This window comes from Myotis myotis, unplaced genomic scaffold (genome assembly GCF_014108235.1).
Source record: "Myotis myotis isolate mMyoMyo1 unplaced genomic scaffold, mMyoMyo1.p scaffold_m19_p_10, whole genome shotgun sequence".
Taxonomy (NCBI): domain Eukaryota; kingdom Metazoa; phylum Chordata; class Mammalia; order Chiroptera; family Vespertilionidae; genus Myotis; species Myotis myotis.
In genome coordinates this window covers 54,969,286-54,992,956 of record NW_023416314.1, presented here as the reverse complement: position 1 = coordinate 54,992,956, position 23,671 = coordinate 54,969,286, and the positions used below count along the sequence as shown (strand labels likewise).

The 23,671-nt window shown below is 47.0% G+C and overlaps 1 protein-coding gene across 3 annotated transcripts in view; it reads right to left on the bottom strand.

Annotated features, from left to right (window-relative positions):
- NAV2 (neuron navigator 2) overlaps positions 1-23,671 on the bottom strand; it is a 365,169-nt gene that overhangs the window by 189,753 nt on the left and 151,745 nt on the right. For 2 of the 3 annotated variants that reach the window (XM_036325652.1, XM_036325653.1), the window contains exons 5-6: positions 15,961-16,219; positions 5,014-5,174 (exon numbers count right to left, since the gene is read on the bottom strand). In XM_036325652.1, coding sequence (XP_036181545.1) covers positions 5,014-5,174; positions 15,961-16,219 — 420 coding nt within the window. Of the gene's footprint in view, positions 1-5,013; positions 5,175-11,361; positions 11,431-15,960; positions 16,220-23,671 lie in introns of all 3 variants that reach the window. The other variant, XM_036325651.1, reaches the window with a different exon arrangement.

The following is a 23,671-nucleotide window of genomic DNA, read 5'->3' as shown; positions in this document are numbered from 1 at the left end:
GGGCAAGGCAGCTTAGTCATGGTTACATCTCCCGATCACTAACTCAGATAAATCACTTGGTTCACCAACCACAAAGTGACAAGTTTATAGAGATTCTAGATCAATGGGCCTAATGTGGCTCGGACATGACATCGTGCTGAAGGCTGTAAAACTCTGTCTCCAGCCATGTCTGACTCTCCCCTTCCCAGTGACAGGCCAGAGTGAGCAAAGAGGAAGGAAGGGCACAGAATGAAGACCGGAGGAAGAAACCTACCAGGAAGCACCAACGGGGCGCACATCTGACAGGGCTTTGTGGCCAGTGAAACCTGAAGATGTCATTCACACTTCACAGTGACATGGTGACGGATAACCCCAGGCTCACTTTACAGAAGGAGAAACCAAGGCCGGAGAAGGAGAAGGTGAGTGCCTTGAGTGAGGCCATGGTAGCCAGCAGAGAGAGAGCTTGATCTCAAGTTCAAGAGCTTTCGTGCCCTGCCAAGGTCACTGGTTGTAACTCATAGCACAGGTCAGTAAAAATGGCCAGTGATCTTGTCTTATTTCAAATAGCTTCTTAAAATAATTTACTTCATTTCAAGGAGTATTTTCTGCCCAAGGGAATGAAAATAAAAGTGGTGTCAAGTGTGTACAGAAACAAGTCCCCTCATACACTGTTGATGGGAATTAAAAATAGATATAACCTTTTGGGAGGGAAATTTGGCAATGTTAAAACAACTGTAAAATGTGCATATCCTTTAATGCAGCAATTCCACTAAAACTGTTGTATACATGCAAAAGAAATCTATAAGGATGTTAATTTTAGTACTATTTACAATATCAAAAAATAGAAGCGACCTAAACCAAGTATTACAAATATTAAGGTAAATTCATATGGTTGAGCACCATGCAACTATTATGAAGAAAGAATGACCTGTGAAAAGCTTATCCTTGATTTGTTGATTTTACTTATAAGATTTTAAAAGTCATATGCACATGTGTGTGAGAGTATGTATGTATGCAAGTGTATATTACTCCTGTAATAATTAAACAAACTGTTACTTATAATGCACTTAGAATAGTACCTGGCAAATAGTTAACATTAGGAAAAATTTATCTACCAAAAGATGATAATATAGACATGAAGAAATACAGAAGCTACAGTGGCTATTTCTGAAAGGTGGGATTATGTAGGTTTCTTTTTCTTTTAATAAATTTGCGTTGTTTGAATATTGTTAAATAATTTTTATAACGAAAATATAATATATAATAAAGATACACTTTCTAGAAAATGAAGAAAACCATATTCTTCAGAAGAAAACATCTTCCACATGCACAGAATTCAGTCTAGGAATACGATACATTTCAAACCCACCTGGCAGACCACCTAGTTCCGCAACGTATTTGCTATCTGGCAGCGTTAAACCATTCAGAGGATGTGAGGAAAGAAGAGGAAGAGAAAACAGATAACATCACAAATACTGAAAAAGACAGGTAATTCCTCTCCCCTGAAAATCTGCGATTCTGGTCTGAAGCCCAGAGCCACTCGGAGCCAACAGAGGAAGAGAACAGCCACCGGGCGTCCGGCATTCCTAGACCTGCTCTGCAGTGCAACCCGCTGACACCTCCCCAGGCCAGGCAAGGCTGAGCCTGCTCGTGCCTGCGGGAGCGAGGGGTGGAAACCACCGGGGGGCCTCACCAGGAGACCCAAAATGACAACCAGGGAAATTACCGGGCTGTCGTGCTATACAGGAACATTTCTGGTTTTTATGTCTCGGCTGTGTGCTTGGTCACCTCATGGAACGAGCTAAGGAATTTTGGGTGAAGTATGGCTTTTCTTCCATCTCCCATTTCAGGTGACGGTTTGCTGTAATCAGAACTAAATTTATAGATGATGACAAGAGGGGACTTACATGTCTGGACAAGAAATCTTGGGGAATCCTTTAACATTTCCCCACAAAGTATAAAGCACTCCAGGGCTTTAAAAAATTGCCTGTTACAATGTCCTTTTATTCCTCTCAGTTCCTTTTAAAAAATGTGACTGTGTGTTGAAATATTTTTGTCATTTATTAACAGAATATTTGAAATTCTCACTTGACTTACTTATGTGATTAGATCAACTGGTAGGCGTGGAATTCCCGGGTCAATGGGTTACATATAAAATCTGTGAGTTGGTTCACCTAGGAGTGGAATGCCAGAACAATGCACCCAGGGCCTGACTGACTCACATGAGGGACAGGTGAAGAGATTATACCACAAACCTCATCTGAAAGTGGTCCGGACCTCAACTGCAGCACCAGCCACAATGAAATGCAATTTATCTGCTCACAAGTGTGTGTCTCTCTCCAAGTGAAGGATGCTCTCTTATGGCCAGGTGGCTGAGTTATTTCTGTTCCCTCGTCATGCACTATATTTTGTGTGTGTGCTGGCTACCTCATAAGCTGTGATCAAGATCAGATTCAAGGGAGAACAGGGGACCATGAAGAAAGGAGGAGGAAATACAACTGACTTTTCACCCCAGGATGGTGAAAAAGTTTCAGTATAAAAATATCCAGATCTTCCCTAAGCCTGCTTTATCCCAGATCCCTCACACCTGGAACCATGGTCAATTGTTTTTATCCTTCAGAATCCTTAAAAGGACTTTGTGAGCGTCATAGCTCACCAAACATTCTCACATGAATTACCCCACTGCATCCTCATTACAGAGATCCAAGGGCTTGGGCCAGAGCCAGAGGTCAAATCAGAGTTGAACCTGGATATGAATTCTAGGGCTCAATGACCAGGAAAGACAAGTTACTAAATTAGTCTTTTATCTGTAAAATTGGATGAGTGATATTTACGTCACAGCATGTTTATGATGACCAAGTAAGAAAGTGAACATCCAAGTCCCTGGGAAATAGTATGTGCTCAATAATTAAGTATGACTTCTGACACAAGTCCACCCCTCGGGCAATGCCTAGTCACAGCCACAGTCCTTTAAGAGGCCTCCCAGCTCTCTGGCTTGGTGCATACATGGCAACCCCTGCCCAGGACAGAGGTAGGTTGGTGGCTGTCTCATCACTGATGGACAGGAACTGGCCGGGCTGCCTCAGTGGCCCTGGGTATGTGGTAGGGACTGGGACACGGTTCCAGCCACCAACTCTGCATCCTCCCACACCTGTTCCATCCACAGGACTTTCTCTTTATTTCCTCCATTTCTTGGACTATGGTTTCACAACCATCCTTCATATTTTTACATGACAGTTTCTCCTTAAATGATCATGAGACAAGGGTAGGCTGGCCCAACAGAGGGTACAGGTTTCCCTAACATCTGCCCAACTCTCCCTCTAGCTCAACCTGAACTTCTCAAACTAAACTTTACTGGGTCAGGCCTCCAGCCTTTCCTTTCCGCTTCCATGAAAAGCACAGTATTAATCATGATTCTGGAATCAAAGTGCCTGGGCTCACTTCCCACTACACCTCTCACTATCTCTGGGTGACCTCAGCAAGTACTTAACTTCTCTCTGCCTTGGTTTCATCCTTTGTAAAATAGAAATCAACATAGCTAGTTTGGGGGAATTCAGTGAGGCACATAGTAGGTACTCATAAAATGTAGCTATTTATTTATATATAAAAACCAAAACCTTTCCATATATTTTATATGTGTGTACACACACCGAGACATAATATATGGTGAGTGTTCTGAAGGGTACGCATAGGGCGGTTTATATTAGAATCCCTCAGGGAGCGTATAAAGGAGAACTTTTATTTGATACATACTTGTACCAGTTTAAAAGCATATATTATTTTTGTAATTTAAACACACTTTTAAAAAGAACACACTTTTAAAAAGAACACTCTTGGGCATTATGAAGAAAGGAGGGAGAGGAGGGGAGGAGAGGTTGCGGGGAAGAGAGAAAAGAAGAAAAATGGCTTGCTTGCGGCAGAAGCCAAGGGCTGGATCACAGTCTTGACTGGGTGAGACAAGACTGGTTATAGCTTCACTGCTAGTTGCAGAGTTCCCAATGCCGTGTCTGGGAAACTCCTGCCGTGTGTCCCTGTCAGCCTTAGAGAAATTCCCTGTGCATTCTCTCGGGTGTTCTGGGAGGAGGGACACCCAGCTCCACTAACCAAGTCATCCTGACTGGAGGGGGGCGGGGGTGAGGATGTTCTGATTTCATCCACAGTCGGAGGGCTGCCCAGGCTCCAGGGGCACTTCAGGCCGTGGGAGGAAGCTCTCCTGGGTCTCAGGAGAAGAGGGGCACATCCTGGACAAACCGTAGGAAGCAACCATGAGGTAGGAAATGCTTGTAAGAGCCCTGAGCATGTCCTCCCAGCGAGTCTAGACCATGCTTCCTGGGAGAAATGAAGGAGAGCCCTGCCTAGTGAGAAAAATCTTCTTAGCTGCCTCAGTTTCTCTGTTTCTCCCGTGCCTAACGAGACACACACTGAAGCAAGCAAAAGTTTGTTTCCCTGGCTCTGTGCAAGAGCCCCCACAGGGCCACTCACGTTTTATCTCCATTCTACAAGCTCAGTGCTATGTATAGTAAAAATCATACCCTTTTTTGGTAAACGTTCCATCATCAGAACACTAAGAGCAATGTTGCCTACTCCTTATATGTAGTCAAGATCTTCATTAAGCCAATACACATTTCTGACTTTTCTCAAAGGGTGAAAACTCCTTGTAACTCCCCTCACATCACTCCTGACCGGTAAAAAGCTTTACTAGCTCACAAAATGCACAGCCCAAGAAGCTTGCCCTTCTGGACAACCACCAACTCTACAGAGCATGCTCTAGGAAACTTTATTTTTAAGTTGCAAATCTACATTGCTTTTATCTGTAGCCAGGTTTCTTAAGGGCCCCACCCAGACCAATACAGCTATTCTCGCTGGCAGTGATGTCTCTTAATGTCTTTGCTAACAAAGTTCCTGCCAGGCAAATATGTCCTATGACCTGTCCCCACCACCCTATCAGCAACCCTGCCCCAACTCAACTCCCCCAAAGGAACTGGATCTGCTCTAAGAAAGATGACAAAAAGGACCCCAAAGAAGGTGACTCACCTTTCTCATGGCTGCTTGGCGGTGGGGGTGGGGAGGTGACTGGCTTGGACTTGTCATAGTTGTTAAAGCTCTGACTGCGTCGGTTGTTAGCAGCGGCCGCCCCTCCACGTGTTTTGGCGTCGCTGCCTGCAGCGGATACCCTTGTGGTAGGACCTGGAAGTCTAAAATGCAAAAGCAACAGAGTCACAGGTTCAGTCTCAGAAGAACAGAAGTGTCCCAGGAGAAGGAACCGCAACCATGCGGGAGGCAGAAGAAACTATTCAAGATGCGGGGGTCTGTGGAAGTTTGCCGATCAAAGGATTTAGCGGAACCACTACAAATAAACAACTAGGCCAATAGGGACCCCAGGAAACTCCAACAGCAAAATGTGAGCAGTTTTCCTTTTTCCTTGAAGCAAAGGGAGACAATTTGAAGGGGAAAAAATAACTACACGAATATACTTGCTGATTAAAAGTACAAAGCTCATCTTCCTTTTTTTCTTGAATGCATATTTTTACTTTATAATGGGGCCAATCCATGTCCTCTCTAATTCTATCAAGCGTGAAACACAAAGGCCCATTAAGACTCCAAACTGTTGGCCTTGCGTGTGTATCGCTTCTGGTAGGTGCTGAAAAGGGTGTTTGCCATAATCCAGACATATATTAAGAAAAATATAATTTATAATAATTAGAAAGGAAACTGCTACCACTCAGAACCCAACACGTCTGCAATGAAAATGTACAGCCTGGCTGGGAACACTGTTCAGACACACATTTTCCTTCAACACCTGACAACCTGTCTCCATTGGCATTACTCTGGGGCTGAGGCCCAGCTTCTCTGTGCAGTGGATGGAGCAAATCATATGTTCTTTCTGTGAAACCAGGAGGAATCTGTTAGTCTAAAGACGCACACACACACTTTCCCTTTAAATAAAACACCTCATTTTGGGAGGTTCGGGGAATAAACTCAGCAGGCCTTTCTGCAGTGTGTTTAAAGATATTGTGGCCCATTCCCCAAAGAGTTAAGGGTAAGACCCCACGTCAGAATTTTGGTTGAGGGACCACTAAACAGGCTGTTTCCAATCATCAAAGCTGAAAGATGAATAAATGGTGAAATATTTAGTTCTATCTTTCTGGTAAAGCCCACTTAGCTGTGTCTAAAAGCCACTGGAACCCCAGCCGACTAGCATTAGATCTAGTAATAAGTCTGAATTTTCAACTCATAAAACTTTCAGCTTTCTCTTTCCATGCAAATCTGCAAGCACCAAAGAAGTCTGTAGTCTGGAAGCATTTTAGATATAAGCAGGCAATCACTTGAAACTTTTCCTTGTTGGCCAAGCAAGAAAGATGGTTGGGGGTAAACAGAGAACATGAGCTGGTGTGAGAGGACCATAAATTTGTACAGTTAAGAAGCTGGCCCAGTGCCCTGCCTGGGAGCTGGGAGAGAAGGAAGGGGCTGAGCTCTTCCCCCAGACGTATCACTTCCCACTGCACTGGGGGGGCTTGCCCCTCTGTTCATTTTCCCTCTCTTGTTTGGAGAAGATATTCACCCATAAAAGACAGGCCCAGAGTGGGGTGCAAGACCAGCAGTGCCAGTGCCTGTGCTTGGGAACCAGATGTGGCCAGCACAACTGATCGAGGGGGTCCAGCAATGAGACCTTGGTAGCTCTTGGTTCTGCTTCCAATGCAAACAGCATCCTGCAAGTACTCCACGTCAGTGCAGAGTAGACACAGCCAAAGGCAGAGCTTCTGTAGGTACAGACGTGGGCTCCTTTGGGCTGGACTCTGGAGGAGTCTTTATGCCCAGGTAGGCCATCACTTGTTCCAAGATGATGACACAGCAACAGTATTAAGTGGCGCTGGGTACCACAGGTCACAGCATTCTACTCCAGTGTGGAATTTGCAAAGAGCAGGGAAGCAAAAAGCAGCGAAGAGGGAAAAGGTGCTGTCCTTTCAGATTGTTGGGGAGCCCCCACTGCCCTAACCTGGGGCTGAACTGCAGGTTTTTCATGGCAGCACAGGGCCTTTGGAGAGGTAGGAAATCAAAGTATTGGATGGGATGGGTACAACCTGGAGTTAGGTAGGCAGTCTGGTCCTCTGTGAGGCAGCATGGAGAATAGATAGAACATGGGCTTATGACATCGGACCAGTCTTTTAACCTCTCTGAGATTTGTGTTTCATGTCTGTAACTTTGCAATAATAATAATAAACTACCCGATGGGAATAGTTGTAAACTTGAAATGGGATTTACTGTCCAGCCTGTTGTCAGGACTCAATGCATGTTGGTTCCCCGAGACCCATCTTTCCAGCCGAGCATCCAGATTCATAAAGGAATTGGGCATTGCCATAAAGGACACATGCTATGGTACAAAAAAAGGTTCAGACAAATTAAGGCAATAGAGGAGTCTGGGTTAAAGTATCAGAAGAGAGCTAGACAAAAATCATCGTAAAGAGTCCGAGATCAACATTTCCAACGAGCAGGATAGGCTTGGGCAGGCAGGACTTGCCACCTCCCTAGGGGACATTCCAGAAGAGAATCTGCTTCATCAAGTGTCTGTGACTGACTGAGACCTTATACTTGGGGTACCTCTGACCCATCTGTGGGCCCCACTCCCCAGAGCGAAGCATTCCTGGCTTTGGATAACAAATACAGCTTTGGTTTCTCCATGGGACAGGGGTGGGTGGTGGTCATCGCCAGGTGCTCTTCACTGAGTCAGGGCCGACAGGCACCCCTTTGATGGGAGCGGCATACCCTTCGAATGGCTGCAGAGTTGTGCTAAGGGTACTGAGACATGGAGAAGGAGGTTTTGAAGGCCTCGAGGGCAGTTGATATAGCAAATCAAGGATGGTTGGCACATATTTAGCCATAGAAAGCCACAAAGCTCAGGCCAATGTGTCACCGTCTGCCCCCATCACCACTGCACCCTAGTCAGGACAGCTCCCTGAGCTTCACCAACTGGAAAACTGGGATGAAGACCTAGTAATTTCTTCCACGTTTCAGAGGAAATCGATGTCAACAATGAGCTTTACAACTTGGGTTCGGCTGTGAATGGGTTTGGACAGTTGCTGCTCCAAAATAAGCCTCCTCCACCTCTGAAATGTTTAGCAACGTCCACCTCACACACACAAGCCACGAATGAAGGTGTGGTGAATGGAAAGTACAGAAAAGGGCTTAGATGGATTACTCCCGAGGGAACCTAAACATTCTTTGGGTTTGAGTCCATTTACAAACCAAATTAACTCAGACCGAATTATCAGTCCACGACTTCAAGTACAGGCTTTTAAAGCCAAAGGTGACCGTGAGAACCTAAGATACCTGAGCAATCACAGGGAGGGTACTAGGCTTTCTACAAATTGAAGAATGGGTTTGCTATGGTCTGATTGTTTGTGTTCCCCAAAATTCATCTGTTGAAATCTACTGACCAATGTGATGTTATTAGGACCTGGGGCCTTTGGGAGGAGGTGATTAGGTCATTAGGTGGAGCCCTCATGAATGACATCATGCCTTTATCAAAGAGGATCCAGAGAACTAACTTGCCCCTTTCACTACATGAGGACACAGGGAGAAGTCAGCAGTCTGCAACCCGGGAGAGGGCTTTCACCAGAATCCACCTTGCTGGTGTCCTGCTCTTGGATGTCCAGATGCCAGTACTGTGAGCAATACATTTCTGTTGTCTATAAGCTACTCAGTCTATGGCATTTTGTTATAGTAGCCCGACAGACTAAGACAGGGTTCTAGCTCCATCTTGTCCAGACCTTAAGGAGTTAATTGGCCACAGCTGAAATCTAAATTACACGCATATTGATAAAAGAATATACAAAGTTCAGAAGCAACTTCAAAGGAAAATGATAACCTTGGAGGTTGGTGGATGGCTAGGAAAGGTTCCAAACAAAAGCAACCCGAGAGAAGATGTGGCACCTGGACTGGGAATGTGAGTAGAGGGCAAGAATGTAGGGAGTCATGGTGAGACGCAGAGGTGTTATGCAGAGGGATGCCTGTAAAAGGGAGAGGAAAGAAAGGTCGGGTCCTAGCCAGTTTTGCTCAGTGGATAGAGCGTTGGCCTGTGGACTGAAGGGTCCCAGGTTCGATTCTGGTCAAGGGCACATGCCCAGGTTATGGGCTCGATCCCTAGTAGGGGGTGTGCAAGAGGGAGCCAATCAATGATTCTCTCTCATCATTGATGTTTCTATCTCTCTCTTCCTCTCCCTTCCTCTCTGAAATCAATAAAAATATGTTAAAAAAAAAAGAAAGGTCTGCTGTGTGTTGGGGCTTGGGGAACAGAGTGGGAGGAAGTGAGGCTGGAGAAGCAGGCGGGGCCAGAGTATGTCAGTAGGAATCCTGGACTTTGTCCTGCCCCCCAGCAATGAGGCATTAATTATGGAGTCTGAGAGCGGAGTGGAATCACCATCTTCTAGTTCACAGTGCCGGGAGCCTGAGCCTCTGGCTAGCATTTTGAAATTCATTACTGTGAGCATCCTTATGCGCCAGGAGAACTCCTACCAAGCCCCAGCCCGGAAGCAGACGCTGTCTGCACGTTAGATTCCCTCTGTGCTGAAGAGCTGGGTCTCGCTCCTGTGGAACAGCTGCAGGTATCCCAGCAGATGCTGCCAGGGTGCCCGCCTCGCTGACGCGAAGCAGAGAGAGAGGAGCATGGCCAGCCAACCCTGTGTCATTCACTCCCCGCAGCGGTGATAGTGCCAGAAGGTTCCAGCGGCTCCTCAGGAAGAGCAACTCCAAATCTCATGATCATTCCATGTCCGAACACAGGTCCAAAGGGACAGAGGATACAGATGGGTTCTTTCAAACATACACATGTGGCTTTTTTAGAAAAAAAAAAAATTAAGTGTAAGGGAAGTGGTGGAACAAAGAGGCGGAAGAAAGACCCTGCTGCTATCGGAGCCATGGTCAATTTCTGCAACATGTGCAGAGCCCAGCAGGCAGGGCGGTAAAGCCAGGGTTCCTGGCACGTAACCTGCGAGTGCATCCTGGCTCCTCGCGCCGTACGTGCTGATGAGAAGAAAGCTGTTCTTCCCCCCAAAACCACTTCAAAGGCCGGGAGCAGAAGATGGCCCTCCCAGGAAGGATGGCAGCTTGTGTGCACATGCTCGGGGCCGTGGAGGAACCGGGGGTCATAATCAGAGATGCTTTGTGCTAGACAAGATGATTAAATGCTAAATCTCTCATCTCCATGGCATCTGCTTTTCAGCAGCCGGGCCGAACTTCTAGCAGCCCAGATTCCTCTCTGTAAGACGGTCGTGTAGAGATCAGCTCCGTGGGACTTGCTGGAAGTGGCCTGGTTGCCTTACCTACCCCAGGTCGACCCCAAACACCAGCATCAACATATCTGCTAGCTACGGCGCACTGACTGCATCCAAGTGTTAGAGGTTAGAAATGACTCTGTAAACCACAGTGCAGCGTGAGGCAGGATTATCCCACGTCACCAATAAGGAAACACGGGTCATGGAGAGTCAGTGATCGGCCTGGGCACCACAGGCAGTGGTGAGCATGAGCTTTCTCTCAGTTGAAATGAAAAGGTGCACTCAAGCCACTATGCTTCTCTGCCTCCCGCAGGTAGAATGAGCCCAAATACCTGGTGCTCACCAGGGGTGCCGAGAGACAGTAACAGTGGTCAAAGGCAGGACTACATGGAAACCCTTCCCTCCTGTACCAGTTCCCTCCATAGGCCCTTCCCTGCATCCAGATTTGAGGATGCAATGATAGGATAGCAAGCACTGAGTCCAGAGAACTAGCTAATGAGCAAGCCCACTTGTTATTTCAGAAGAACGAGGTGCTATCTCCATGGTACACAGGGCATCTAGAATCAAAAATGAGATACAGCTGCCTTATTGCTTTGTCTCCTCTGACCAGTTGGAGTCATGCTTCAGGTCTTTGTAACTCAAGAGAAAACCAATTGCACATTAGTAGTTTTAACAACAACAAAAAGCACAACACACATAAATGAGATGCAGGTCAGGTGGGATCAGGGTCAGGACAGAGCAGGGAGCCAAACTCATCATAAAACCACTGCAAAAACCACCTAGACACTTGCCTCTCCCTAAGTCAGAATGGATTTTGATGATCAAGCAATCAGCCCAAACCAATGAAATGCAGAAACATTACACACTCAACCTCATTTACACTCTGTCCCTCCCCACCCCACCCCTTCACACACATACACACATACACACACACCCCCCAATGACCCCACACCCACTCTCAGAACTCTCCCAACATTAGCCAAAGCATGTTTGGTTTTCTTGAACTGCAAACATGAAGTGGGGAGAGGGGCCAACAGGAAACATAGCAGGAACAAAGGAAACAATGGGTTGGGTTGAAACCATGCTTTGCAGGACACAGAGGAAGTCTAACCTAGAGATCTTTTTCTGACCCAGAGTGAAGCGGATGATTTTGCTTTGAGATGAATCCTTGGATGATGCACTGCATGATGGGAAAAGAAAAAAAGTGGAAGAGCTGAGTGAGGGGAGAGAAGATACATTAGACACACAAATAAAGGACGGCAGTCTTAGAATAATGCAATGCTCTGGGTTTTTCCACTGCCCGCCTTTCCCACAATATGCAACTTTCTTTCTAGGTCTAACTTTCCTGATTCCATGAATTTCCAATGTGAAGAAACTGCTACCAAAATTACCAAAAAACTTTTGAGGTTTTCTTTCTTCTTCTTTTCTCTTTTAAACACCAAATACCTTTTTCTGCTACCAGTCATGATAAGGCACTTTTCTCACAATGAGATGCTAAAGCAAGGGGTCTCTGACAGGTGAAAAACAAACAAAACAAACAAAACAAAACAAACTTTTCACTTTTCTAAAGTGGTTAGATGCTTCTATTTCACAGGCTTTTCTGGGGGCTTTTCTGATGAATGTCCTGAATGTCCCATAAAGTTGACTGCCCCCCCCCCCAAAAAAAAGGGTATAGATGTTTGCAAGTTTTGCTAATCTTGAAAACTTTTGCTCTCATTGGCATAAAAATGATCATTTAAAGTATTATGAGTGTACGAAGTTTTGGGCTATGGGCCATATATTTGCACATCTGAAGAATCTTGGTTGGGATTAGTAAAAGGAAAAGTTAAACTTATGTACTGCCTTATGAAAGATGGAAATACTTACCTTTTTTGAATCCATGTTCCTAAAAGGATCTGAGGTGAGAAATACAATGTTGGTGCCATTAGAAATACAATGTTGGCTCTATCAATTAAGGAGAGTTCTGTGGCCAAGTTTGAAGAATACTTTCTAGACTCCCTTCTGAAGTGAAGGGAGAGACAGAAGAGAATAGACAAAAATGAAGGAAGGAAGGGAGGGAGGGAGGGATTTTCTGGATTTTCCCTAAACAGTTGAATACTGATACTAAGCAAGGTAGACACAGATGGAGAGAGAAGCAAGTCCTGGGTACTAGGCTCCTCTCCTGGCCTCTAGACTACAGAGGAGCTTTGACAGGTAGAATGTGGATCAAGTCCTCAGCCACCACATAGAGTAATGAGAAGAGCTGTGGTAGACAGGCAAAAGTGTCTCCATGCGGCCATCATTGGAAACCTTGCTCTGATTCCTTCCTGCTAACGTTGCATATGTCCTTGGCCAGCTTCAACAACTCCTCTTCGCAAACATCATAGACAAGTTGCCTAGTTTTAGTATTTCTTATCCAAAGAGGTACAGTATGTAGGCATGTTCATATGTGGCAAAATTCAAACACGGGACCAACAGAAACCTAGCATTGGGGGTTAGCATCTAACATTGATGATCAGGGACCCAAGCCATTACCCCTGGGATTTTGGTTACTACAGGCACAATTTGGGGAGAGTAAGACAATGGAACTGAGCCAATGAAGCAATTTTACTATTTTTTTTACACTTATAGCCAGAGGCTTGCATGGGCTGCCATGTCCCTAGGACTGGAAAAGAAGATTAGAGGAAGTATCAGTATATAACGATGAAACCAGTCATATGCAGAAGTAACTCAATTGGGACAGGACAAAGGATGAGCGAGGAAGGACAGCAACTCTAAAAACAGCCCCTGTCACCACCACGATGGCAGGAACCCTCTGCAATAAATGGATATGAAAACCTGGCTTCAGTGAGTTTGGCTCGTCATTAGGTAAAGCATTTATTAATAGTAGGATGTTTTTTCTTCCTGGGAGGTGGGTGACCTAACTGGAACATCTGGTTCTTTTAAGAAAACAAACGCCTACCATGGAAATGGCTGCCTCAGGCTGGCCAGGTGACACAAGCCCAGTGTTTCTCCAGCCGTGTGCCTTGTAACCCTAGGCCGTGAGATGCATTATGAAATAAGAGTTCTGTGGCCATGTTTGAGGAATGCTTCCTATGCCCTCTTCTGAAGATTCACAGAGCACACATGTCCCTCTCTCCAGCTTCCTCATCTCAATCAGTGCCACCATTTCCCTCGATGCTCAAGCCAGAAATCTAGGCTTTATCTGTGAATCTTCCCTCACTCGCTTCAGATAGTCACTCTATCTGTGGTCCCAAAATATGAACTCAGCCTCCAAAATATGACGAGTTGGTCCATCTCTTTATGTGTCCCACCACCTTGAACTCAGCCACTATCATCCAGAGACCACATAAACCACTTCCTCCTATTCTTACTCCCCATGATGGGTGGCCTCCCCCACTTCTTCCCCCTGCAACCTCACTCTCCAAAGAAAAGCAAAGGTGGCTTTTTTAAACACTTCGAATCAAGTCAAGTCTCTCTCCTGCTCAAGACTCTCCCATGGCTTCCTGCCCCCTTTAGAATGAAGTACAGACTTCTTGCCCAGCTTAGCCAGCACTGTGTGACCCGTCCTCAGGGCCATAGCACTGCTCAACTCCAGGGGCCACCACTCACACGTCCTCCACATGAACAGTGGCAGGCCTCTGCCACGTTTAACTTCCCACCTCCCAGCACCCACTGCACTCCAGCCACACCAGCCTCCTTTCTGCTCCTCCACCTGCCAAGCTTCTCCTATCGCAGGGCCTTTGTGCCAGCTGCTCCCTCTGCCTGATCTATTCTACACCCATGCTCTGCGTGGCTCACTCCTTGCCAGTCATATTTCAACTTCGGTGTCATGTCCTCAGAGAGACCCTCCTATCAACCTAATCAAAGTTACCGACCCAGTCCGTCTGAATCCAATCATCTCATTGTAACACCACCATCTGATATTTTTCTTCCCCCATTTATGTGCCTGCTTCCTCCCATAGAATGTAGAGAGCAGGCACCCTGGCTATCTCACTCACCCTTGACCTCCCAAGTGCCTGGAACAGTGGCTGGCACACAGAAGTCATTCAAATACTAACTAAATAAAGGTATGTTCCACATTCAAGGATCTGAGAACCTCAATAACAGTTACAACAACTTAACCCAAATTATTTCCCAATTTCTTCTCCCATAGGACCCTTCCCCCAGCAAGTCATCACCCAGGTAATAAGCACCCTGCAGAATCAGTCCTGCTTACGCGGTCATCCAGCTCAGCTGGGAATCTCTGATCTGAGAATGGTCCCCAGGGCAGGGTGCAGAGGCTGGCTGCCTGGCTGGCTAGTCTTCCTTGGGAGTCTAGGCATCTCTGCCAGCTCACAAATCCCCAAAACATGAATTGGACACAATTAGATAATTCACGAGGGGGTCTGATGTCCATCACATCCGGCACTGCTGGTTTTAACAGCACAATCGGGAACCAGCACTTCTCATGGGAACATGAAACCGTCTGTGAGGTACCTGCTGTGTGCGAACCGCTCTGTGCTCTGCCTAACCTCAATGGGCAGCTGAGGGTGTGAAGGTGCGGGAAGCCCTGTGCTTATGAATGCTAGTACTGGGGCCTGGAAGCAAAGGCCTATGCTCTTTAGCACAAATTAAATGAGATCAAGTAATCAATTTTATTGGTGACACTGAGGTTTGATAAAGGTTTACGACTTAAAAACAATCATTAGAGGACTTTTCTCTAACTTTACTATGAGTTAAAAAAAACTTTCTAACTCCTAATCTCCTCTTTTTTTTTTTTTTTTTTTTGCCATTAAAACAAATGCTCCACAAGGTGATTTGCAGAACTGTTTAGGAATACGCTTTCCCACTGTAACACCCTATACGGAAACTCCCCTGACCCTCAGCTTGTACGTCACTCTATGGTGAGTTTCACTGGCAAGCATCAGTCCCTAAAATCCGGGACCTAGTCCTACAGAGCAAAGGGCCACAGCCGACATGAGTACTACCACTCTAGGGTCAACAAAACCCAGCACATTCTATGGGAACTGCTCCCAGCAGGGATGCTGGTCCCCAGGAAAGGGCTGTTGCTGAGGACCACTTGCCATCTTTCTTCTTCGTTCCTGACATGTATCTCCTGGCAAAGCAGAGCTATCTGCTGGAGAACTATGGCCTCCAACAGGGGAAATTACTTATACATATAACACCAAACACCCAGCATGTAGGCCAGCCGTGGGCAAACTACGGCCCGCGGGCCGGATCCGGCCCGTTTGAAATGAATAAAACTAAAAAAAAAAAAAGACCGTACCCTTTTATGTAATGATGTTTACTTTGAATTTATATTAGTTCACACAAACACTCCATCCATGCTTTTGTTCTGGCCCTCCGGTCCAGTTTAAGAACCCATTGTGGCCCTCGAGTCAAAAAGTTTGCCCACCCCTGGCGTAGGCAAACACGCAAGAGAAGTTTGAAGTCTATTTTAGGGGCTGTTTACTGCAGACAAGCGAGTGTGTCATAGGCCAGAGTTAAGGCAGGAGCAGCTACTTAGCTTTGGCTGCTGGCGATTCTGACTTTAAAACAGTACACGTCACCGCCAGGCCCAGGAGGCCGCCTCCGTCTCAAGGTCGTGCTAACTCCTCACTAACTATCAGTAGTTCTCAGCAGGAAGAAGCTCACATAAATACTATGTGCAGCACACAGGCTAGAATTTGGTCGGTGGGAAGGAGGAGCCCTGGAAAAACAGAATTATCAGTTGGCAAGGAGCCCCCACCTGGACTGCATTTCGGCTTGTGCTTTTGACTGCTGATGTGGTGCTGGCTGGTGAGGCTGGCACAGGGCTTGGGGAGTGGCTGGCACCTGTTGCTGAGGAGTGCCAGCCTGGCACTGGAAGGGGGCCCCGGCCGCCTGGGACACAGCTGGCGGCAGTGGAGAGGAGAGGTGCTGCTTCTGGGGCTGCTGCTGCTGCTGCTTGTACCGGGAGAGGCTGAAGAAGAGGCCTAGGATGGCCTTGAGGTTTCCATTCCTGATTTCTGCAGGACAACAGAGAGAGCGGTTAGAGAAGGAGTCCTTTCTTACTCTGACCCAGTGGGCTGCCTCAGCCCTCACCTGAGTGGCATTCCTCTAGGTCTAGGATATGACAGATTTCCTGAACACTTGTGTCATTGGTATCACAGTCAATTAAAACCAGGCCTAAACCACAAAGAAATTAGCTTATTTTCCCGCTGGCATTAGAGTGGATACATGAGGCAAGTTGCAACTGGATGCCTGCAAGTGCCAGGCGGAAACTCTCAGTAAGGGCGGAGCCAAAAAGGTAAGCGTCCCCAGCAAGCCCATGCTTGTTCCAGGGGCTGGGCGATGATCTGGGACACAGAAGCCCTCCGGCACTGGGGAAAACTCACTGGTCTTTGCAGGGCACTGCCAAGTCCGTGTTCTGCACTTTGAGCCACCTGAGCTGCCAAGTGGCTGCTCCCTCACTCCCAAGTCCTCACACTGCTCTACCTGGTCACCCTGCCCTCCAACACATGGCTCTGGGTCTCTCTTGTCCACCGAATAAACAACTTCAATTTGGGATGAATGGCGGGGATAGGCTACAGGACATACTTCTATGAAGAACTTGTGCAAAAACACTCCTCTATTAAAAGAAATTAGAACGCAGTGTGGAGATAAGACAATTTTTATTCCAGGTGGAGTTTTTCAGATGTTAAAATGCATTTGACTCAAGACATGAATAAAGAGCTGCAGAGAAGGAATGACATACTTATTCACAGGCAGAGGCTGTGGGTGTGAGGGTGTTTCTCCCAGGGCAATCTCTTCTTGTATGCAGGGCCTTTAACACCAGATGCAACAGCCAGGGTCTAAAAGGACACTGAGGGAGAAGGAAGAACTTTGGGGGCTCCCTCTGCTTTGCTTTGACCCTAAGCTGAGGGAGTGGGGCTGGAGGGAGGGAAGCCTCACCGCATAGGGAACACCTTCCCCCCAGGTTAGCGGCAGGCTGGGGAAGTGGCTGCTGATAAAGAAATAGAGTTTCCTCCAAGGACCAGTTGAAGAGCAGTTGAAGCGGCCTCCCATCCCACTGAGCCAAACGGGCTAGGGCCAAAACTTATTTATGACAAGAACTACTACTAATTAGCATGTCTTGGGTTAAGCTTTCTGGGAGCAATCTCATTCAACCCCTACAACCTGGGAAGTATTACCACTCCTCTCTTACTTAAGGGACGCAGCTCAGGGAGGTTTTATGATCTCCCGAGGTAATAACTGCTGGAGCTGGGATTTGAATCTAGGTTTTTCTGCCTTGAAGCGTGGACTCCTAACATTGCAGAACTTGGCTTGCTTGTATACTCATCATGTGTGGTGAATTGAAAGGCACGCCAGACAATGTTTTAGTAAGCTAGCTGGTGGTCATGTAAGTACTCTTTATTCTTCTTCTGTAAGTATTCTTTTGTTATGGAATGTGTCAAACATTCCATAATACATTTTTTAAACCCTACAAGCAAAACAAAGAAGGGAGGAACTTGCAAATCAGCATATCCAGGGCTCAGAGGTTGTTCGCTGCAAAAGGTTGGCGTGTCCACGTCAGCATCCTCATAACCTACCAGCCCAGCCCATGGTGGACCAGGGGCCAGCTTTGTCACATTCTCTGCCTGCTGTGGTCCTTAAGGCATTTATTCTGCATAATGGTTTGTTGCATTATTCCCTAAAACATCTTTTTACTTGTCAAAGAGCACAATGGCCCATAAACACACTGTTTTGGGGAGTCAGAAAGACCTGGGTTTAAATCCCCACAGTCTCGCATTTATAGACTGACTGACTATTCACAAGATTCAACTCTGAGACCCAGTTTCATCTTTAAAATGGGCGGATGGGTGCTGCACCTCTCGCACCAGGTTGTTAGGAGAAATAAATGAAGAATAAATAAGGAAATGAGGGCACAGCACCCAGGACACTGCCTGGCTCATCCTTCCCTCTTTGGCTCAGAAAACAGAGTCACTCTACCTACGGCCTCCTCAGAACTCAGCACAGGAGCCACTGAAGGAAGCCGGGACCGCTGCCCATCCCCCTGTGCCACGCACAGGGGTCAAGAAGGAAGCCAGCCATGAATAATCTCATGTTAGAGAAAACTCAATGGGGAGCTTCTATCTGCTTTTTTTTTTTTAAACAGTCTTTTCATTGAGGTATAATTCACATCCAAAAAATTAAATAGACAATGATTTTTAGTAACATTCTAGTTTTAAACTATATCCATTACCCTGAAAAGAGTCCTCATGCACATACACATCTCACTCCTGCACTGTCCCCAGGCAACCACTCATCTGCTTTCTGTTTCCACAGATTTGTCTTCTCTGGACATTTAAATAAATGGAATCATGAATGATGTAGTCCTTTACAACTTCACTTAGCATAATGTATTTAAGGCTCATCCATGTTAGAGCACGTATCATTGGTTTCTTTATATTGCCGACAACTATCCCATCATATGGATGTACCACAGTGTTTATCCATTCTCCAGTTGATGGGCATTTGGACTGTTTAATTTTCTTTTCAGAACACGAAACTCAAAGAGTGGTGAAGGATCTGCTTGGGGTTGAAAGCCACCCAGTTTATGCTATGGGTGGTCATGAACAGACAGTATCCAAAATAGCTAGAATTGTGTTCCTTCCAGAGTTCTAAATGTCATCTGTCTGTTTCCTGGGGCCTGGGACACTGGCTCCACTGGAAGCCTAAAAACAAAATGTCGTTCTGCCAGCCCACAAAAATGTTTCCCTCGTGACATTTCCCAAGGCTTTGGAAAGAGTATTGCTTTGCATCTGATCAACTATCCTCACACTCGCAGAAATAATATAGACCTAGAGAGAGTTGACTTATCCAAGGAGACAGTGGCTAGCTTGTGTCTAAACCAACACAGGAATCCTGCTCTCTTTTCTCCTCTGGTGGCCGCCCCATGTAAACTGAAGAACAAAGTACCCAGCTGTATTCCAGTTTCCATCAGAAACCGGATTGCCTTGACTCTCTGGGTTCCGACTGATCTCTTTGTTCCCATTAGCTGGGACTAATCTGCATAGATGCTATAGGGAATGTGGCACAAAGGGTAGAATAAATAGGAGAGTTATTTTCTTTCAACATTATTTAAGAGAAACCACAGGCCTGATTTACAAAGGCACAAGCACTGGAATAATCTAACACAAAGAAACCTGCTTTGTAGGGAGGAAGGGACTTGGAGCCAAAGGGAGGGTTGCCTCTGACCGCAGAGTTGCAGGATCCCTATTCAATCGCCTTAAGCCACGGTGGGTGGTGTAAGGCTGGCCCAACTGATTGGGGACTGTGGGTTGTGTGGCATTATTCCTCCAGCTGGGCTCTCTCCGCAACCTACATTCACCATGTAACTTTCCACCTGACTCTTGCAGCCCTGCTGTGTACTGCCCGCCATGCTGTCAATGACTCTCTCCACAGGGGAGTGGCAGAAGCAGGTGGGAGCAGAGCCCACAGGCCCCTTCTGGTGGCCTGCCACTCAGGTGATGTGGGTAGGAAGAAACAGAAAAGATCCACTTGTTGCTTTTATGCGAAAGGTCTAGAAAGACCTCCTGCTTTCTGGCTCAGGATGAAAGAAGCTCAGCATCTACATCTGCGGACATCAGAGCAGGAAACCCAGGTCTGAGCTCATCAAGTCAGCAACCGATTTCACTTTAAAAGCACACACTCCTTCTTAGAGGCATCTGGAAGGGTTTTCCTGCCTCTGTTTCTCCAATCTGCAAGATATGTCTCCCCATTATATTACCTATGCCCCATCTCATGTCTAGATTTCTCTGCACCTTCCTTTGGTCTGCTGAACGCCTCTGCATTCTGTAAAACCCAGGGGAAACATCACTGCCTCTCTGAAGCCCCCTTGACTGCCCCAGGCAGAGCTGATCACTGCCTTTCTTTGGGCGCCATTGGACTCTGTACATACCATTAGCACAGCTCTCTTATTAATAGGAATAAAGGCTAGTTTTGCATGACTGGCTGGACTCTCTGTGCACTCCAGTGCCTAGTGCTGTGTCTGGCATATAGCATGTGCCCAGCAAACATTTGGTGAATGAGATAGGATAAGCCATAGTTCCGGACTTCCGCTTCTCCAGTACAGGAAGATGGGCTCAGGGCCAGGTGTTCTCAAACTCCAGGGATAAAGGCCTTACTTCCTCACAGGGACAGGTTTACAGATGGCCTTGACAGGTGGTGTGTGGGTTGGGGAGGGGTTGAAGGGATCTTGAAAAGCACCCAGGGCAGGGTAAGGCCCAAGCTCACAGGACTCTGGCAAGTCTCCAGGAGCAAACGGATGGGTCCAACTTTTGGGAGCACCGAGGGGGCAAGGAGGCCTCGTCCAGGGGCTGTGCCTCACACCAGCAGCATCTCCACCTGGCTCACTCGGGCCTGTAGTCTCCACCCGCAGGCATCTGCTGTCTGTGCCCTGGAACAAAGGCTCTCTGTGGCTCCCTAAGAGGCAGGTCAGGGCAGGACCTGAGCTGCTGAAATGCTTTGAGGACAGGTGCATACACCCTCCTGGGTCCAAAACCAGCTTTAGTCACTGGGAAGGGGTGGAGATGCACCTACGGGGCTTTCCAACTGCTGATGTTATTTTTCATCGGGAAGAGCCTTAAGGCACTCAATCGTCTTCAAAAGGAAAAGAAAAAGCATTAAAACGACATTATTTCTTTAAACACTATAATGCTTTCTAGTTCTTAAGCAGGTGGTTAGAAGTGTGGGCAACAGTGAGCAGTAGGAAAGCAGGAGGCCTTCAAATCAGCAGACTGAGAGGCTTGTCCACGGCTGACCTTGGGGCCTCCCTTTCCCCTCTGGAACTTAACCTCTTTGGGCCGCGCTTCCGCATCTGTGCGAATGGGATAATGTGAATACTGGCCTCATAAGGTTGCTGGGGACACTACATAAGATAAAATGTTGTGGCACTTATCTCAGTGACTGACACAGGGTGAGTTCTCAATCAATGGGGTCTATTCCTATGATTTAACAGTATGTCACGTGAGATTCCTGTAACCCTAAAATTGTGAATAAAAGGCTCTAAGTACCCTTGCTTATAAGTTCAAGGACTTGACAAAGGTTGGGCCCAGTCATTATCCCTTCATACTGTACAAGTTCAGAATCAGTCTTACCACCAAATACCATCATCATGATCCTTTACTTCCCCCCCAAAATCAATATAAGTAGATCTAGATGGGAGAATGTCATGAAGGGTACGGGAGGCTGGCAATGGGAGACAGTCACAGAGACAGGGTATTTCCTCCTTCACCAAAGAGCAAGAAGGTGAGGTCCCTGTACTCCATGCAAAGGTAAGGAGGCTCTAAAAGAATCACTGCAAGTGGGAGTTCTGCCTTTCTAGTCCCCAGTTGGACACCTGCTTAGTAGACACTTGGAAGATCTGCCCCTTGGCCACCTGAGTGAGGGGAAGCTGAAAAGAGAGATCATATAGTGGGGGATTTCCTGATGACAGGAGACCTGTGCTACCTAGTACAAGTGGGAGACTGAGCCCACACATTCCTGCTGGTTCTATGGTGGAGCATGGAAGGATCATGAGCCCAAGGTCTAGAGCAGGGGTCCTCAAACTTTTTAAACAGGGGGCCAGTTCACTGTCCCTCAGACCGTTGGAGGGCCAGACTATAGTTTAAAAAAAAAAAACTATGAACAAATTCCTATGCACACTGCACAAATCTTATTTTGAAGTAAAAACACAAAACGGGAACAAATACAATATTTGTATTTGCATGTGGCCCGCGGGCCGTAGTTTGAGGACCCCTGGGTCTAGAGCCTTACCAGGACCAGTGTGGTGTGGAGACAAAGGTAGCCTGAATCAGGAGGGTGGTACCTGAATGCTACCAGCTGGAAATGAGCTGCAAGAGCTGGTCAAATCTCACAAACACCACCAGGCCCTGGGAGCAGCATGGGAGGGAGTGTCTGGTCAGCAGGGAGTGCAGAGACTCCCAGCAGGGACAGTAGCAATTACCCAGGAGGGGACAGCACCTTCACCACCAGCCCAATTCTGCTTCTCTGTGCTCTCCCAGTCCTGGAGGCCTGGCCTGGGAACCAGGGAAGGGAAAGAAAGTCACATTATTATGCCCCACCCCCTTCAACCTCCAAAGCCACCTGCACTGGTGGGGGAAAAGAGCTTTGAGGTTGAAGTTTAAAACTGAACAGGACTGAGTCATAAGTATTGACATAGAACTGGTCTAATAATGAGCGTGACTGAAGGGTTATAAATTCAGCCAAAATATCATTACATGAGTCTCGACTTGGCAGGAAATATGGGGAACAACACAGAACAGTTGGGGCAATTACCGAAATACCATAAACCCAATAACTGATACCTCAACACACTGGTTATAACTATGCCTCTCTATGCCCAGACTCACAGGGCTACATTCCAACATCGATGAGGGGCGGGGGGCAGAGTGCCTCTGCATGACATGCCTCCATGGTCCAGCAGAGTTCTCAAGCTTTTCTGCTTTCTTGCACCTGTGCATGGCATAGATTTTATCCATCTGCTGTCCCAACAGACACCATGAACATGAGCTCTGAAATCACACAGAACCTGGGTTCTGATTTTGACACTAACTAGCTACAGGGCTGAGGGATGCCACTCATAATGCCTTTAGCCAAAGTATCCTCATCCGTACACTCAGCTTATTATAAATTCCAACTTCAGTTGTGAGAGCTGGAGCCAATGCACATACGAGTCCTAAAGGCGCAGTTGGTATTATTCATTCAACAAATACTTATTGAGTAGATTCTCTATGCTTTAGGATATAGAGAGGATGAGGCAGGTGGCAGGCAGGTACGTAGGTAGGTGTAGGGGTGTGTGTGTGTGTGTGTGTGTGTGTGTGTGTGTGTGTGTGTAGATGAATGAGGCAGAAGGCAGGGCAATGGATAGATATATGGCAGAATGGCCAGGGGTTCACATTCTGAAGAGCCCTTTCTGCTGATGCTCTGCTAGATGGGCTCAGGCCTGTGGTCCAAACACTCCCAGAAACTGGGAGGAGCATGTGCCTGCCATCTACTGGCCAGGACAAGGACTCTCTACCAGGAGGGAACAGGTTCCTCAGAATGGGAATTTGCATCTCCCGACCTATCCATGGAAACACCACCAATCAATCACCGCATACCCCAGCCATGTGCACACCACATGTCATTCCACCTGCATCTCAACCCGGGGGAAGAGGGCTCACATCCCAGGGGCAGGGGAACCCACCAAGAACCCTCCTCTCAGAGCTGGGAATAGTCCTCACACTCTACAGCTGCTTCAGAGGCCTCTGGCAGCAGTGTGACCATGCCTGACCCGGGACAGGCGAGGCACACTTGAGTTCCCACGGGGGTATTCCAACAGCCCCACTCAGAGACACGAAACACCCACGAGGCACCAGTGGTAGCCAACCCCTCCCCAACACTGGAGGAGTCTGCAGCTCAGAAACACAGCCAGGAAAAGCAAGCTTTCACTGCAG